The sequence below is a fragment of the Triturus cristatus genome, chromosome 3_2, assembly GCF_964204655.1.
Source record: "Triturus cristatus chromosome 3_2, aTriCri1.1, whole genome shotgun sequence".
In the NCBI taxonomy this organism is placed as follows: domain Eukaryota; kingdom Metazoa; phylum Chordata; class Amphibia; order Caudata; family Salamandridae; genus Triturus; species Triturus cristatus.
Window position 1 is genome coordinate 1,175,830,501 of NC_140584.1, and position 19,462 is coordinate 1,175,849,962.

At 45.5% G+C, this 19,462-nt stretch overlaps 1 protein-coding gene across 1 annotated transcript in view; it reads right to left on the reverse strand.

Annotated features, from left to right (window-relative positions):
• Positions 1–2,078: 2,078 nt before the first annotated feature.
• Positions 2,079–19,462, reverse strand: part of FEV (FEV transcription factor, ETS family member) — a 56,465-nt gene continuing 39,081 nt past the window's right edge. The window contains exon 3 of the mRNA XM_085646981.1: positions 2,079–3,004. Coding sequence (XP_085503107.1) covers positions 2,469–3,004 — 536 coding nt within the window. The 3' untranslated portion in view covers positions 2,079–2,468. The remainder of the gene's footprint in view (positions 3,005–19,462) is intronic.

The following is a 19,462-nucleotide window of genomic DNA, read 5'->3' on the forward strand; positions in this document are numbered from 1 at the left end:
GGGGATGTAACAGTGTGAAACAAGAAGGCCATTTGGTTCCAGGGGTTGCTTCAACATTGGTAATCAGACAGAGATATGTGACATTGATATTGTCCTCTGCCACAAAAAAGGAAGATTTTCTTCAGACACAGAAGACTTCTGGAGACATATACCAAAGTGTCTTTAGCGTTCACTAGTAGCACACTTACCTAGGAGTCCCATCAGACATGGACCAGAGGCCTGTTAGATGTCAAGCTTTGACAACGGTGGTCTACACTGGTGCAAATACAAGTGTGCCAGAGTTAGGACATCTTTTGGCATTTCTTATCCCCCCAGGCCTTTTTAAATCAGATGCAATGAGCAATTGTATGCTCTTTTTTTGTAGCTGGAGGTCCTGATTTCTCTCAGTGATGCCAACATCACTGTACACAGAGGAATTCATTTTAGAGTGAGTTATTTAACACTTTACGTATATATTATCAATAGACCGCGATAAATATCGCAAAGGGCGCTTAGCGCTTTTTTATTTATCGCCGTCTATTGCTAGAATTTATCACCCGGTTAGCGCGTTATTAACAACGCGTATCACCGAGGCGATAAAAATTCCAGCGATAGCGGGGATATCGCCGTTTTCCATGGAACAACGCTTGTTTTCCAGCGATGTTCCGTGGAAAACGGCAATATGGTTGATGATAGGGCCCTGTGGTCATAGCCCCACAATACACCTCCCATGTTAGGTATGCCTTAGTCAGGAATTTAACAGACGTTAAATTCCTGCGTTAAGGCCGAGTTAGCGCGAAAAAGATCAGCGCTACACCGGACGGGGCCTCGTTGTAAATATCGCGAAGCCCCGTTAGCGATATTTTATACTGAAGTTTTACAAGGCACGCCTACCATGAATCTCATTAGCGATGCGAGGCGGAAAGAAACCGGGCGCTAAGGCAAGGAAACACACGCTAGCGCGTCCTTGTTAATAAAGCGATAAAATTATTGCCACTTTTCGCCCGAAAATGGACGCCAAAGCGGCGATAATGTTATCGCCAGCCCTTGATAATATGCCCCTACATTAGTTAGCGTCTTCCGCACAGGGACATCTTAGGTAGGGCAAGAAGCATAAAATCATGTGTCATTGGGCACTTAAAAACAAACTGTGAAGTAAACAGTGGTGTGTAGCATGCACTAATCCAGCTTAAATGACACAAACCGCAAGACTCAGAGACATCGCAAAAAAGAGTCCATAGCCGGACTTTTTGTGCATTATGACAGAAAATAAATATAAACAATTATGGACTCATTTACAAAAGATCTACCTCATTGTCTCAGACAAGAAATACAACAGTGACTCCATAAATGCTCAAACTATCACTTAGAACATTGGTCTGTTAGGAAATTTACCTATTTTACGTTGGCAAAATGTTTGTTTTCCTCAAAGTCTCTAGCACTTTAACCCAAAACTGGTCTTAAAATTTCCTAAATTCCTATAAATTTGCCCCAAACAGCAACACATATCTGTTTAAAAAACACACTTGTGGGACATGCATTTTTGTCTTGTAAAATAAGAGGCAGATTTATGTTGCACTTGCGCCACTTTTGCGCCGCCGTTGCGTCACTTTTGTGACGCAGCAGCGGCGCAAATCCTGCGCCATGGTGCGGGGTATTTACAACGTGACGCATCTGGGAGATGCGTCACGTTGTAAAGCCCTGCGCCACATGTAGGCGTTCCAGGGCAGGTGGGGGCGTTCCGGCGCAGGAACGCCTCCTAAAAGTGGCTGAGTGAAATCTACAAGATTTCACTCAGTCACTTTTAGGCCCATGCTGCGTCAAAACCCTGCGCTTGCTTGAAGCAGGCGTAAGGATTGACGCAGCATTGTACAGTTAGGGCCCCCCAGAACATTGCTGGAGCTGCGTCGCGCTTGCGACGCAACTCCAGCAATGTGCCACTTTTACGGCACAGATGCGTCACGCATCTGTGCCGTTTTTGCCCCATGGTGCGCCGCATTATAAATGCGGCGCATCCATGGTGGCGCACCTGTGGCGCATAATAATTGGCGCATCCCTGCTGATATGCAGGGATGCGCCAGTTAACATAAATCTGCCCCTAAGTGTCTTTCACTGTTTTGAGACATTCTACAGATTACACATCATGAACATCTAAGAAAAACCCTCCGAAAAAACTTTTTCTCCACCGCTAAAGTGCTCTGAAAATCAAAGGTGCGCAGCTTTTTTTAACTGCTCCTTAAAAGAATGATTTTAACAAAGCAGGAAGAGGAAAAGGTTGCACAGAAAGCAAAAATTAGAACCAGTGCACCAATGCTAAAGTCCAAAGAGGGATAAGTAGGGCATTTTGATTTTCTGCATTATTTAGGTTGCATTGCTTGTTTTGCCCTAGATGAGGTACAGAAAGCACTGCCCCCTGAAGAAATGTCCCCCATGGCTCAGTACACACTGTGTCTCACAAATCTCCATGAAATAGTCAATGCTGGCGCCCCCTAGTGGTAGTGGCTGCTCATGTTGCTGATGGAATTGATTGTGCCCAGGTGTGAGGCTGACACAGCGCTGAAGGGTGTTGACGGCTGAAGCCCATGACTAGGATACAGAGCCGGTGCAGATCCTGTCCAATAGGAAAAGCTGGTGGGGGTCACACCTGAGGTCATCAGGTTCAGCTTGGAAATTCCAGAGAATGGCAGTGGGGCCAGGTTGCCTTGGAACTTGTAGAGAGCATGCTCAGTGGCGGCGGTGGTGGGCTGGCACACCTGCGCCAGGCCGTGGAAGTCAAACTTGTAGGCATAGCGCTTGCCGTGAACCTTGGTCATGATACTTTTGTCATAGTAGTAACGCAAAGCCCGGCTCAACTTGTCATAGTTCATGTTGGGTTTGCTCTTGCGCTCGCCCCAGCGGCGTGCCACCTCGTCAGGGTCAGTCAGCTTGAACTCGCCGTTTGTGCCCTCCCATGTGATGCAATTCATGTTGGCGCGATCAGAGAGGAGCTCTAGCAGGAACTGCCACAACTGGATCTGGCCACTTCCTGCATAGAGAGAGAAGAATTACATTGCTTTATGTGGTACTATGTATACCTGGTTGTCTGAGGACTGCAAAATGTTACACAACTTCAGGGGGTGGCGGGTACTTGAGTGGACTTTAGATAGGAAACAGAGAAGACAGATTCGCCAGGGGGAGGAAGAGGAGACCTCAGTCTGATGGGCTGGGTAAGGTGACAGTGTGGGATGATGGGAGGCGACACCCATTGCTATCCAGTGCTTGTTTTTTTTAACAGATCCAGAGTTGCATGGGACAGAAGGAGAGGAGGTGTGGATGCATTAAGAATGGAGGGTCATATTATCAAGGAACGGCGATAATATTATCGCCGCTTTAGCGGCAGGAAACTGCCGCTAAAGCGGCGATAATGGGCTTGATAATATGCCGCTGAGAATTCCCATAGAATCCCATGTTCTGGTGTGAACCTGGGCTTCTATGGGAATTCACAAGGGCATATTATCAAGCCCATTATCGCTGTTATCGCCGTTCCTTGATAATATGGCCCGGAATCTGTTATTGGGCTATGTCAGGTTTATAGGCGTAGGGCTCTCAAAAATGAAAGTTCTACTTGTAAAGTTTGGTGACGTTCACAACTTTTACACATTTGAAAATTGAAGCATCAAGATTTTCCTTCTCAAGTAATTTCTGCGGGAAAACACTTCCCCTACAAGAAGATTTTGAGGGCATATTATCAAGAACGGCGTTAAAATTATCGCCCCTTTAGCGGCAGAAAACTGCTGCTAAAGCGGTGATATTGGGCTTGATAATATGCAATAGAGAACCTGATCTGACCCTGGTCGGCGACGGTCGCTCCACCCGCCGCGCGGCTCTCCGTGAGTGTGCCCGGTCTCCCTACCTGCCTCTACCTGCTCGCTACCAGTGCTTGTTTTTGTTTCATTCTCGCCGTCTTTCCGTCTTTTCTCACCCTCCCCGCTCCCTGCCGCTGCTCCCCTGTGGCCCCGCCCCCCCTTTTGCCTTCTGTACCCAGATCCCCTCCCCGCGCCACCCCGCTCCCGCCTCCCAGCTGCTCCTCCCTCCCTCTGGATACTTAAGGTGTTCCAGCGCGATGGGGAGCTGTGACCTGACCTGACCCTGGTCGGTGACGGTCGCTCCACCCGCCGCGCGGCTCTCCGTGAGTGTGCCCGGTCTCCCTACCTGCCTCTACCTGCTCGCTACCAGTGCTTGTTTTTGTTTCGTTCTCGCCGTCTTTCCGTCTTTTCTCGCCCTCCCCGCTCCCTGCCGCTGCTCCCCTGCGGCCCCGCCCCCCCTTTTGCCTTCTGTACCCCGATCCCCTCCACGCGCCACCCCGCTCCTGAATCCCAGCTGCTCCTCCCTCCCACTCCACCCCTCCCACTACGCCATTCACGTGCAGCGGGCACGCCGATTGTGCGCCGAAGGTGCGCCAAAGGCAAGCCCGTCTACGGCCGTCCGCGCCTGGTCCACGCCCAGCGCCAGGACCCCTGGTCCTCCCCGATGCCAGACCACACGACGGACCTACGACGCCGCCACCCTCAACGCACTCAACGCCGGCCGAACCCCCGCTTGCTACCAAGCCACCCCGAAACGCACACACGGACCCTTCACCTGCCAAGCCTGCAAATTCACCTGCCTCTGGACTTGCACCGCACCCGCGAAGCCAAGCACCAGCAGCAACCACCTCAAGTGCATCCTGCTCAACACCCGCTCCGTCCACAGACAAGCCGTCGAACTCTGGAACCTGCTCGACACAACATCGCCAGATGTCGCCTTCCTGACGGAAACCTGGATGAACGCCTCCTCAGTGCCCGCCATCGCCATCCCGGACGGATACAAGAGCACCTGGAGGGACCGCGTCAACCAAACTGGAGGAGGCATCGCCATCATACACAAGAACACCATCCGCATCACGACCAGCTCCGACGACACCTTCACCACCGCCGAACACCTCCACTTCCAGATACACACCGACCCCAAGACCACACTCAGAGGCACCCTCATCTACAGACCCCCGGGACCACGCACACAATTCAGCGAAGACATCACAGACTTCATCAGCCCGCACGCCCTCCCCTCCGCTGACTACATCCTCCTAGGGGACCTCAACTTCCACCTGGAGAACAACAAGGACAGCAACACCACCACCCTGCTGGACAACCTCGCCAACCTCGGTCTCAAGCAACTGGTGAACATCCCCACCCACTACGCTGGCCACACGCTTAACCCAGTCTTCTCCTCCAGCAAGCACATCTCCTTCAGCCACTCCACCGGACTACATTGGACTGACCACAGCTGCATCTACTTCAGCTTCAGAAGAACCACGACCCACCACCACCCGCAACAGGTCCCTCGCAGGAACTGGAACAAGATCACCGCCGACCAGCTCACCACCTCCCTCAGCCAGAACCCTCCCACCAGCACAACGAACCCCAACGAAGCAGCCAGCAACCTCACACGGTGGATCACCAACAGCGCAGATGTCCTCGCACCTCTGAAGACCCCTCCCAGCAGACCCGGCAGCAAGAAAGCCTCCTGGTTCACCGACGAACTTAAGAACTCCAAGAAGAACTGCCGCACCCTCGAGAAAACATGGCGCAAAGACCAGACCACAGACAACATGACTGCCCTCAAGCACGCCACCCGCAAACACCACCAGCTGATCCTCACCACCAAGAAGACAGCATTCAAAGAACGTCTGGACAACAACGCCCACAACAGCAAGGAACTCTTCAGCATCGTCAAAGAGCTCTCCAACCCCAGCACCGGAAACAACGACATCACTCCCTCACAAGACCTCTGCGACTCACTTGCCTCGTTCTTCCACCGCAAGATCGCCGAAATACACAACAGCTTCGGCGCACCAACCTCGCACCCAACCACCGAACCAACGCCCCCCACCACCACCCTCTGCGCCTGGACCACGGTCAGCACCGAAGACACCACCCGCACGATGAACACCATCCACTCCGGATCCCCAACCGACCCCTGCCCCCACCACGTCTTCAACAAGGCCGACTCCATCATCTCACCCCATCTCCGGGACATCATCAACGCCTCCTTCAACACCGCCACCTTCCCGGAAAGCTGGAAGCACGCCGAAATCAGCGCCCTCCTGAAGAAACCAACAGCGGACCCCTCCGACCTCAAGAACTGTCACCCCATCTCGCTCCTCCCTTTTCCTGCCAAAGTCATCGAGAAGACCGTCAACAGACAGCTTGCTGCCTTCCTCGAGACGAACGGATCCCTCGACAACTCGCAGTCTGGCTTCTGAGCCAACCACAGCACCGAGACAGCCCTCATCGCAGCCACTGACGACATCAGATCCCTGCTCGACAACGGGGAAATAGCGGCCCTCATCCTCCTGGACCTCTCCACAGCGTTCGACACAGTCTGCCACCGCACCCTAGTGCAGCGCCTCAGCGACATCGGAATCCAAGAGAAGGCACTGGAGTGGATCATCTCGTTCCTCGACGGAAGAACCCAGAGAGTCCGCCTCCCCCCGTTCAGATCCGAGGCCACCGAAGTCATCTGCGGCGTGCCACAGGGTCTTCGCTCAGCCCCACCCTCTTCAACGTCTACATGAGCCCCCTCGCAGCCATCGCACGCCAACACAACTTCAACATCATCTCCTACGCCGACGACACCCAGCTGACCCTCTGCCTCACCAACGACCCAGCCACCACCAGAACAAGCCTACACGAAGGGATGAAAGACGTCGCCGAGTGGATGAAGAACAGCCGCCTGAAACTGAACCCAGACAAGACGGAAGTCCTCATCCTGGGATCATCGCCCTCCGCCTGGGACGACTCCTGGTGGCCCCCTGTCCTGGGCACCACCCCCAAGCCAATGGACCATACACGTAACCTGGGCTTCATCCTGGACTCCTCCCTCTCGATGGACAGACAAGTCAACGCCGTCTCATCATCGTGCTTCAACACCCTGCGCATGCTCCGAAAGATTTTCCGATGGATCCCCACCGAAACCAGGTAGACGATTACCCAGGCACTCGTCACCAGCTGACTGGACTACGGAAACACCCTCTACGCCGGAACAACAGCCAAACTTCAGAAAAGACTCCAACGCATCCAGAACGCCTCCGCACGACTCGTCCTGGACATGCCCCGACACAGCCACATCACCGGCCACCTGAGAGACCTGCACTGGCTCCCTGTCAGCAAGAGGATCACGTTCAGACTCCTCACCCACGCACACAAGGCTCTCCACGACTTGGGCCCCAAGTACCTCAACAGCCGCCTGACCTTCTACACGCCCACCTGCCAGCTACGGTCGACCAGCCTCGCCCTCGCCGCCGTCCCACGTATCCACAGAGCCACCGCCGGAGGAAGATCCTTCTCCTACATGGCAGCCAAGACAAGGAACTCCCTCCCCATCCACCTTCGGCTAACCCAGGACCACCTCTCCTTCAGGAAGCAACTCAAGACCTGGCTTTTTGAGTAGTAACGGACCCCTCTCCCCCAGCACCTTGAGACCCTTCCGGGTGAGTAGCGCGCTATACAAATGTCATGATTGATTGATAGAATTCCAATAGAAGCCCATGTTGACACCAGAACATGGGCTTCTATGGGAATTCTCTGCGGCATATTATCAAGCCCATTATCGCCGCTTTAGCTGCAGTTTTCTGCCGCTAAAGCAGCGATAATTTTAATGCCGTGCTTGATAATATGCCCCTTTGTTGTTTTCACCACAACAACCCTTTAGCAGATTTTCAAGTTTGTGAAGCTCTGCTGCATTGAGGAAGCTAAATCAAATTCTCCTATTTTACAATCCTACACATTTGGAGGGGTGTTGAAAATTTTCATTATTTCTTTCACACAAAATTATGCATATTTAAGTAAAATGCCATCTATAATTTTGAGAACTATTTTAGAGCAAAATACACCCTCTTGTCAATTTGTGACTCAGGACACAATCTGTAAAAAAAAAAGTGCTAAAAACCAAAAGGACTATACACAACAGCTACTGGCATTGAGTTGTTATTTTGCATTCACAAGTCAATTTTTACTACGAATGTCGCATTCACTGTAAATGTTTACTATAAATGGCACATAATGATGTAACATGGAGTAATGGCATAATTTTAGGAATTTTACATAACAAGCGTAATGCAAAATTACCAAAATGACGCTAATTATGTTGTCATATTTTTAACTTGGCCTACTCTACTATCAGGAGTGTCCACAGAAGTCTGTCTTCTCTTTTTTGCATGTGCTCCATGGTTACTAAACCGTAGGGACTCAGTAATGTTTGGGACTGCAATATTGTGCTACAAAAGGGTTGTAGACAAAATATCCGCTGCCAAGAATATTACGAAGGTACTTATTTATAGATAAGTATAGATTTACTGTACTTACCTCAACATCTGCGTTCCTTGACGATATGCAGCTAATCGACGAAAATAGATGTGCAGATGAGAATAGCACATCTGTACTTACCCTATGGAACAGAAACTACTTTTAGAGTGGGGCTGGTGGCAGTACCGTCACCTCATTGTAGGGGCTTTGAAGAATGTTTGTATTACCGAGCGAATAAGTGTAAAAACAGCCCAGTCATTTGTGTGCTACAGCGTGTGTACAATGAATTTTTGTAAAAAATCATTTATTTATTTGCGAAAGTGCTTTTTGAAAATGAGCAATCCAGCAGCAAATGACAGCTGCTGTGCCCTGAAAAATAATGGACAAAAGATAAAACCAGGAAGGGGCCGTGGGGAAGCATTACTGGGGCAGCTGGAGAAAAGCCATCATGGGGTAGTGAGCGAGGAAGCGAAAGAGCAGCTTCAAGTGGGAGAGAGAGAGAGTAAAAAAAATACAAAAACAAGCCAGGGCTAGGGAAACAACAGAGTAGATGGGTTTAGGGAGAGGAGAAAGCAACATGGAGCATGTGCAGGTGGGCGTGTTTTTAAGGGTCAAAGCAGCACACAAGGGAGAGAGCTAAAAACACTTGCACTCTGATGGAGTGCTGAAAGAAAATGAAAAAAAGAAGTTCCCCGGATGTGAGCAGTGGAAGAATGTGTCATCTAATCAAATTCATAAGGAACAAACAAAAAACGAAGAAGGAAAGCCATTCAATAAGAAGCAAACAAATGAGAGCGACAGGAAAGTAAACGAATGGTGCACAATTGCCCGGCACAAAGCCCCATTAAGTCTGGTTCATTCCACAACAGATCTTTTGGCAAAAGATACCTACAGTTGTCTATAGTTGAGACGTAAAAACATGTCAAGGTAAGCCATGTCATGCCGCTGCACTTTTAATTGATAAGCACTGTCATGGGCTGGGAACTGTATCACTATACGCTGACGATGCGCAAATATATTTATGGGACAATGCAATGAACCCACCAGAGCTGATGAGATTATTAAAACGATTTGGAACAGTCTCAGGCCTAAAAGTTGACAGGGACAAGTCACTCTTATTCCCACTGACTTACCTGAATCCTGAACTGCGGAGGGCACTCCCATTCACTCCATTGCCTTGTTACTGTGATATGTTCAAATACTCAGACGTTCAAGTATATCACTCCCCGCAGACCTAATGGACGGAAATTTGGGCAAAGTACTGACCAATGCCAAATCCTCCATACAGTGTTGGACAGGACTACCATTATCCCCTATGGGTCTCATCACCATTGCCAAAATACGCTTGTTGCTGAGACTGCCTAATTTCTTCGCAGCCCTCCTGGTACAAATACCTCGGAAATTCTTTCAAGACTTGAGGTCACTACTAACAGTACTAATATGGGGTAAAGGCAGGAACGAAACTGTACACACCACTATCTTAGGGAGGCCTGGGAGCCCCAAGCTATGAAAACTGTTATGCAGCTGCACAATTACGGTGGCCAATGCGATGGATCAGGTCAAAGCATATCTCAATTGGGGCCCTGGGCAAATGCAGCTCACTCAAATATGGTTCTAAAATGGCTTCATTGTACTGAGACCGTGATACGGAAAAGGCCAGGTAACCTACTGATGACTATGGCCAAGCTTTCCTGGTACCAATATGTACATAAGATATATCCTCCACTCCCATATGCAATGGCTTTACCACTCTGGTTGGCCCCGTGTTACACTGGGCACGGTCATAGACCAGAAATTATAAAATGGACAACCGTAGGGCTTGCAACTTGGGGGGACATGATCATTGACTATATACTTATTACATTTGACACACTAGTAGATGAGTATGGGATACCCCAGGCTCTTTCTTACTGTATGCTACATTAACAAACCAGCTATGAGTGATATGGAAAAACACACATGAGGATACAGAAGTATCTGAACTCCTCCAAACGCTTCTCACTTACGGCACAGCTTGCCAGGCAATCACAATGCTCTACTCCTCTTTACGCCAAGACAGGACCCCTAAGTTGACGACTTTGCAGACTTACTAGAATGAAGAACTATTACTAACACTGACTGACAAACAATGGACAAAATGCTTGACGAACCCTAGGACCAACGCAATTGACGCAAGACTCAAATTAACCCAATTCAATTATTTACACAACACCTATCTTACACCTCACAGAATAGCTAGGATGTATTCAGGCTCCTCGGATACATGTCCCCGGTGTGACACCCCCACGGCTACATTCATACACATGGTATGGTCATGCCTGTGAAAGGTTGCATATTAGGAAAAAGTGGCAGAAACTCTGACTGAGGCCACAGAAACAACAGTGCAGGCACTCAGACAACATTTCCTGTTGGGGATCACTAGGCATTCATCCAAACGCAAAGCACTGAACAAATTCCTGCAACATAGCTCTGCTCCTCACAACTTATTGGTTCTGCAGAAAAAGTTTCCAACAGGAGAAAGATTCTTTGTAGTAGATGCTAACTTTTCAAAGAAGCCTTGAGGTATTAAAGTAAATTGTGTGTGCATGATAATTTATACGAAACAAAGAAGAGTGTGTGCACAGGTACTAACCTCTGAACGTGTGCTTGTTTTGTTGCAGAAGATGGGCTATCTGTAAAGTTTTCTCCACAGTATGAAGGGGCAGGTAGTATGATCTTTAGTAGCTTCAGAGCTTGATTATTCTTAGCGTTTAGTGTCTTTTTTGACAAATGTTGCATAGAATGTACACTCTTTCGAGTAGATTCTTTTCAATACTCTGTGGTGTATTTCTCATGAGAATTTCACTGTTTTAAAACAGTGTGCTAAGAATGAACTCCCTCCATAGAGTAAAAACTGTTTATGGTACTTTGGGGCATATTATCAAGCACTGCGTTACAATTATAGCCGCTTTAGCTGCAGAAAACTGCCGCTAAAGCGGCGATAATGGGCTTGATAATATGCCGCAGAGAATTTACATAGAAGCCCATGTTGACACCAGAACATGGGCTTCTATGGGAATTCTCATGGGCATATTATCAAGCCCATTATCGCCGCTTTAGCTGCAGTTTTCTGCCGCTAAAGATGCGATAATTGTAATGCCGTTTTTTGATAATATGCCCCTCAGTTCTTTACTGATATCGTCTGTATTTCTTTATGTAACTTTGGTGTGTCAGCGGTTTTATACAGATAAAAGCAGTCCGTAGTAGGGCATTTGTTTTTGAATTGGCATTCACTATTTTGGCTTTCTCTGAACAGTTGTATACAGATTCAACACCGTACTCAATGAGGGCTTCCCATATATCTGTGGATGATTGTTATTGTGAACTGTGCTAGCTGTAAAGTGTATGGTATATGGTCAACGTTGCAGAAAATACATACTTTCTACAGCTAAGGGAGCTTCATCTGTGATGGTATCAATGATGGCTGATTATCTCCTTAGCTATTTTGTACTTGCTGTCAGGCCTCTAATACAATATTAATTTATAGACCAATATGCGGTAAAGTGAAGTTTGGATGATGCCATCAGTGATGTAATTTGAGATGTCATCAATGATGTCATCAGTGATGTCACTGACCATGTAATGAGTAATGTAATATATAAAGTCACAAGCAGTGCATTGCCAGAGCATAAGTTATAGTTAGCTTAGGTAAATATATCGGCTGAATTTCTATGAATCTGAGCCTAACTATAACGTCCCTGTAACCTTTCGTTTTGTTAGTGACTTTCTGAGGGTCTTAAAAATCTATTTCCTAACTATACTGTCCCTGCAACCTTTGATTTTTTTCAGTGAATTTCTTAAGTTTTTAAAAATTCTAATTTCTAACTATAACATCCTTGTAACCTTTGTTTTTTTCAAGTGCACTTCTAAGGTTTTTTAAATTCTATTTCCTGACTATAACGTCCCTGTAACCTTTATTTTAAGTGAATTTCTAAGGTTTTAAAATTTTTAATTCCTAACAATAACATCACTGTAACCTTTGTTTTTCAAGTGAAATTCTAAGGTTTTTAATTTTATTTCCTAACTGTAATGTGTAACCTTTTAGACTGAGTGCATGAGTTTCTCAGTGTGTGTGTAAGTGAGTACGTGAGTGTCTCAATGTGTGTAACTGGGTGTGTGAGTGTCTGAATGGGTCTGGGATTGGCTGCATAATTGTCTCACTGGGTGTGTGAGTGTCTAAGTAGGTCTGTGAGTGGGTGTGAGAGTGTCTAAGTGGGTTTGTGAGTGCCTCCATGAGTGTGTCAGTCTGTGAGTGACTGCATGAGTGTCTAAGGGGGTCTGTGAGTGGGTGCATGAGTCTCCAAGTTAAGTTGGTCTGTGAGTGGGTGAGTGAGTCTCTGGGTAGGTCTGTTAGTTGGGGTGTGAGTCTCTGAGTAGATCTGTGACTGTGTGAGAGAGAGTATGAGTGATTCTGTAAGAGGGTGCATGGGTGAATTACTGAGTCTGTGAGTGGGGGTGAGAGTATCTTAGTTGTTCTGTGAGTGGATGTATGAGTGCCTGAGTGAATTCTGCTCATTCTCTTCTTATTTTCTGCCTTTTTACTGCTCACTTCTGACCTTTGTTTGACTCTTTCTTCTTGTTTCTCACCTTTATCCTGCCTCTTTCTGCTCATTGATGACCTTTATTTCTCCTTTTTCTGCTCGATTCTGATATCTATTTTGCCTCTTTCTGTACGTTGCTGGCCTTTATTTTGCCTACTTCTGCTAGTTTCTGGCCTTTCTTTTGAATCTTTCTCTTCTTTCTCCTGGCCAGCGGGGAGACCCTCAAGGCCCTTGTGCTCTCAGCCAGCTCCTGACTTGTGCCAGCATTGCTTCTGCAAGCAGGGAGCTGCATGAGAAAGCCCTGCTTACAGGAGCAATGTTTTGATCCGTATCCCAGCACGCACCTTTGCAAGTAAAGAAACAGATATTTCGCTTTCTGCAAGCTAGATTTGTTTGACAGCTCTGGCTTGCAGAAAGCGGAGCTATGTTTGCTTATGATTGGTGGGAGCTTCAGACAAGTCCCAAGATGGCTGCCAGCACTTTCTGGTTGAATCACATTTCAGCTTGGAGACTGTCAGATTCTCAGAGGATACGCATCCCTCTATATACAAATTTCTATTTCCCCTAATATTTCCAAAATTACTGAACAAATGTATGCCAATTTACAAAAAAACGCTCTCTGGACCAACAGCTACCGTTCTGCCAAAGTTGGTGTAATTCCGTTCAGTAGTTCGGGCTGTATTCATGCCTAAAATCACTATAGGAATTAACATGGGGAAAATGTGTTTTGGGACCCCCCCCTTTTTGTCGGCCACCACTTGACAGATCGGCATGGAACTTTCAAGACAGCAGCTAAAGTGAGTGTCACATTAGTTTTAAAAATTGCGCAAAGGAATCATTAAACAATGCACAAGTTATTGACGAAACAAAAAATACTCTTTCTATGGAAACTGGGAGCTAACTATAATTACCTATATATATTACCTACTGGTGGTCGCCAGTAGGTAGTTATAGTTAGGACCTACTTTCCAAAGGAAAAGCTTTTTTTGACTTGGCTATAACTTTGGCGTCGTTACTTGTTTGACCAATCTTCATGAAATTTTACCAAAAAAGTGTCAAGGTGGGTTCTATTGTTATGGAAAGTGTGGGGGTGAACCGCGCAGTGGGGACTAAGAATTTGGGGCGCAAATTAAGGTTGCGTTTGTAATGTTAATTCCCTTAGGAACATTTAGCCACTCCTATAGCCAAACCATTGAATGGACTGACACCAAATTTGGCATGGAGCTAAATGTCAGTTCAAGGAAGTACTGTTTGTTTATTTGGTGTAAAACAGTTCAGTAGTTGTTGAGAAATAAAAGTTTAAAATTATAGTGATAACTCTGGCCATGGATATTTCGCAAAGGTTTTGTGATAAATGGCAAATCCACGCATCAACAGGAATACTCTGATTGGCTGGATGCAACCTGAACAGAAAGATTTGGCTGCCGTTGTATCTAATGATATTGGTTACCGGGGATGAAAATTTCTGAAATAGCTAATATAAGGGGTCAGAGTAAAGGTGGAGGTGTTAGTGAAACAAGTTATGTGTTCAAAATTGTTATAATCGCACGAGATATTCGCGATGATGATGTGGACCTCCCATATACCATCGCGGGGACATCACGACTATAAACGTCATCGCGAATATTGGTGAAAATATAAAATAATATATCAGTGAATCATTAATACGCATTGTTATAGAGATATTGAGATTTTGATAAATGTTTTTATAGAGTTATTTATACATTGAGTTATATTCTGTGATGGTTGGAACTAATTATATAGTTATAATTTTTGGATGTGTTTGTGGTGGCCATTTTATGTCTGCTTTTGTTTTCCGTTTTCGCAACATGTACACAGGGATCGCGATTATCGACGTCATCGCCGTCTCCGGAGTCACAGCAAAAATGGAACATAGGATTCAGAGATGGTTGTTCTAGAAATATACTAGAAAAACATGAGTTTGAAGTTCACAATGATAAACCCCTAGTGTGTAAAAAACTGTAATATGTGTGTCAGTCAGTCAATAAAGTCTTTATTTTGATTTATAAAATCATAAAAGACACAATGCATCAATAGTTTAGATAAAAGCATGGATTGTCATATATGATCTGCAATCGTCCAGACTTCTGTAAAACCACTTAATATGTGTGCATATATGTGTTTTCACTTTATGGAAAAGGCGCAATCATTGTGGTTAACAATGTTATCGCGATGTCTCGAAAAACAGCAAAAATGGAAAATAGGTCCAAAAAATTGTTTTTAAAGAAACTTAGTACAAAAATATGAGTTTAAACATGCTTAGGGCAATTTTCAGAATAGATTTTTTAACATATTATTTTTGGATGTGTTGGTGGTCATTGAATATCTGCTTTTGTTTTCGGTTTTCGTGACCTATCCAGGGGGGATCACGATTGCCGAAGTCATCACGACTTCCGCTGTCTTCGCGGAAGCGGACAATAGTGTTTGTAGATGATTTTTCTGGAAACTCACCACAAAAATATGAGTTTAAAAAGTACACATATAAAGTTCTACTGTTAAATTTACTGTAGAAATATGTCTATATATATGATTTATACTTTGTATAAACTGCTGGCTCTCCGTGACTACTGATGTCACCGCAATTACATCGGTAGTCACAAACATACATTTTTTTTGTAATTGTGGTTTTCTCCTAAATTAATCTCGGAAAGACAAGTTACAACAATATCCTACTGCTCGGAAAGACAAGTTACAACAATATCCTACTGAATATTTCAACTTAAACTTTATTTAAAAGATTTCTTTAAGTGTATTTTTCAGTATGTGAAATACATTTACTGATCACCTATTGTCCACATTAAATGCAACAATGTTTTGCCGACTCACAAAATTGTTAAAAATAAAGCCAGTTATTAATGTACTTTCTGGTAAACACATACCAAATCAAAAAGTGAGTGGTATATAATATAAATATAATACACAATATCAAATTATAGAAAGAAAACACAAAAATCGTAGAGGTTCACTTAAAAAAAAAAGGATGCTACAATTAGGAAATATAATTTTTTTTCAAACTTGAAATTCATTGAAAAAAACAATGGTTACAGGGATGTTATAGCTAGGAAATGTAATTTAAAAAAAACTTAGAAATTCACGAAAAAAACCTAAGGTTACAGGGACATTATAGTTAGGCTGACATTTCACTCCTACCAAAACCAGAGAAATTCGGCAGTTATAGTTAGCTCTGCTAACTATAACTTGTGCCCCCTAAATGCACTGCTTATGACCTCAGATATTACATCACTCATGACATGGTAGGTGACATCACTGATGACAAATCAATTGATATCAATGATGATATCACTCATGACATCATCCACAGAATCTCTGACACACCCACTCACACCCCAATATAACCTTTCATACACCCACTCCAAATTCCACACTAGCATTCTCAAAACCATTGCACACCCATACCCGTACTTACACACCCAGTTACTGATTCATAGGACTACACGCACATCCACTCAGTCACCCATACAGCCACACATACACAAACTCACTCACTCACTAATACAGCCACTGATGTATCCACTCATAAAGCCATACAGCCACTCACAGACTGTCAGTCACTCACAGAGCTACTCACACATCTATTCACTCACTCATAATGTCAATCACATTGCCACTTACTCACCTATACAGTTGTACACACACCCACTCACTTATTCATGCAGATACTAACACATACTCACCTCTGCAGTCACTGACACAAGCACACACTCACCTATGCAGCCGTTTATAACCAACTCACTGACCAATACAGTCACTAATATATCCACTGATATACCTATACAGCCACTAAGACACTGGCAGTCACCCATAAAGCTAATCACACACCTAGTCCCTCACAGATACAGTCAATTACAGAGCCACTCCACTTATTCACCTATACAGTTATACACACACCCGCTCACTTATTCATACAGAGACTAACACATATCAATCAATCAATCAATCAATCATAGCATTTGTAAAGCGCACTACATACCCGTGAGGGTCTCAAGGCGCTGGGGGGTGGGAAGCTGCTACTGCATTTAAAAAACCTTAAAAATTCACTGAAAAAAACATTTATTTCAGGGACGTTATAGGTAGAAATGAGCATTTAAAAAACCTTGGAAATTCACTGAAAAAAACCACAGGTTTCAGGGACATTATAGTTAGTTGGTTGGACATTTCACTCGTACAAAACCAGACAAATTTGGCCGTTATAGTTAGTTGAGCTAACTATTACCTGCACCCCCGCAATACACTGCTGATGATGTCACATATTACATCACTCCTGACATGGTCAGTGACATCACTGATGACATCTCAAATGACATCACTGATGACATCATCCAGTGACTGGTGACTGTGTGTTTCTGAAAAGGTTAAGTATGTTTTATACATATATATACATACGCCAAGGTGTAATTAAGAATGAGTTGGTATATGAGTGTCTGAATGGATGATTTAGTAGGCGCGTAACTGACTGTATAAGTGAGTGATTAAACGTGTCTTAGTGAATGCATGGGTTAGTGACTAATCTGTGTAAATGTCTGTATCAGTCTTTCAGTTGGTGTGTAAGTGGCTGCATGGATTGGTGAGTACCTACATGACTGTCTATATGGGTTAATGATTGGTTGTCTAAGTACCTGTATGAGTGCCTGAGTCTATTTGTGGGTGGGTGTGCGGTATGTGACTCCCTACATGGATGTGTGAGTGGGTGATTCACTGGGTGTATGGATTCATGAGTGCATCTGTGAGGGATTGTATGGGTAGGTGGGTATGTGTATGGCTGTGTTGGTGAGTGAATGGATGTCTCAGTGGTGTGTGTATAACTGCATAATGAGTAAATCGGAGTGTGATTGATTCTTTGGGTGACTGACTAGGTGTGTAACGCTATGGGTGAGTGGCGGTGTGTGAGTATTTGTATAGGTGTATGAGTGCATGTATCAGTGGCTGTATTGATGAGTGACTGTGTGTATGAGTGACTGTATGGGTGAGTGAATGTGTGTATAGACCTAGGAATCAGTTAGTGGGTATGTACTAACTGGAATTGGTGTGTGTATGGTTTTGAGAATGGTAGTCTGTATTTTAGAATAGGTGTATGAAAGGTTATATTATGGTGTGATGAGGTGCATCAGATATTAAGTGGATGATGTCATCAGTGATGTCATCAGAGATGTCAGTTGAGATGTCATCGGTGATATCATCAGTGATGTCACTGACCATGTCATGAGTGATGTAATATGTGACATCATCAGCAGTGCATAGCTTAACTAACTATAACGGCTGAATTTCTCTGGTTTTTGTACGAGTGAAATGTCCAACTAACTATAACGTACCTGAAACCTATGTTTTTTTGTGAATTTCTAAGGTTTTTTTAAATGCTAATTACTAACTATAACATCCCTGAAACCGATGATTTTTCAGTTAATTTTTAAGGTTTTAAAAAAAATGCTAATTACTAACTATAACGTCCCTGAAACCTATGATTTTATCAAAGAATTTCAAAGGTTTTTTAAATGCTCATTTTTAAATCTAAGATAGTAGTTGTGTTTGCAGAGTGGTGCAGAAAGGGACCTGGGCCTCCGACCAGCACTCAGGAATTCTGCTGCGTAGAACTTACAGGAGGTACCAGGAGGGCTACTTGGCTGCCAAAATCCCTCAGGAGTAAAGAGGACTTTATCCTCCAACCAGTACTCTGCCAGGAGGAGCGTTTGCAGAGTGGTGGTGAAAGGTGAGCGTGACCTCTGAAGACCTCTTAGCAATTCCACTGTGTGGGAATTACTGTAGGTAACAGGAGGGGTTGTTGGCCCCCAAGGTCAACCTTGTGGCCCAACTACCCCTCCTAATACCTCCAGTAAGTAACACAAAGCAAGATTGCTAAGTTCTCATAGCAGGCCACGCCCCCTTTCCCCACCACTCTGCAAACGCACTTCCTGGCATGCTCTTGGATTGGGATTAATGTCCCCTTCACTTCTGGGGGTTCTTAGGGGCCAACTAGCCTACCTGATACCTCCAGTATGCCCCAGATAGTGGGATAGCCGACAGGTGGACACAGGGCACACCCCCTTTCATCACCACTCTCCAAACACACCTCCTGGCGTGTTCTGGGTTGGGGGATTAAGTCCCCTTAAATCCTGAGAGTCCCTGGGGGCAAACTAGCCCATCAGGTACCCCCAATAAGCCCCACACAGCTGGTTTGCTGAGAGGAAGGGGCACCTTCCTGCACAGAAACAATCAATGGCATTTTGCTGTTTCTATGTGTGCTGCAGAAAGCAGCACACATAGAAACAGCAAAAGAGGAGAGCGCAGCGGAGGATAGCGCGGACGGGAGGCTGCTCATGAGCCGGTCTATCGCACTAAGCACCGGCCTCGAGTAGAGAGAGGTGCCGGACGCTGGCGGTGGCACCGGGAAAGTGGAACCTCGCATCCACGAGGGAGCCCTGGCGGCTCCGTGGTAGTGTGTATTGCGGCCCCTCACAACAACAAAAACAGCGCAGCAGAAGCGGGAAGGGCCCCAACTTAAAAAGCAGCAAGAATTGACAAAAGGAAAAGCAGGTACAGACC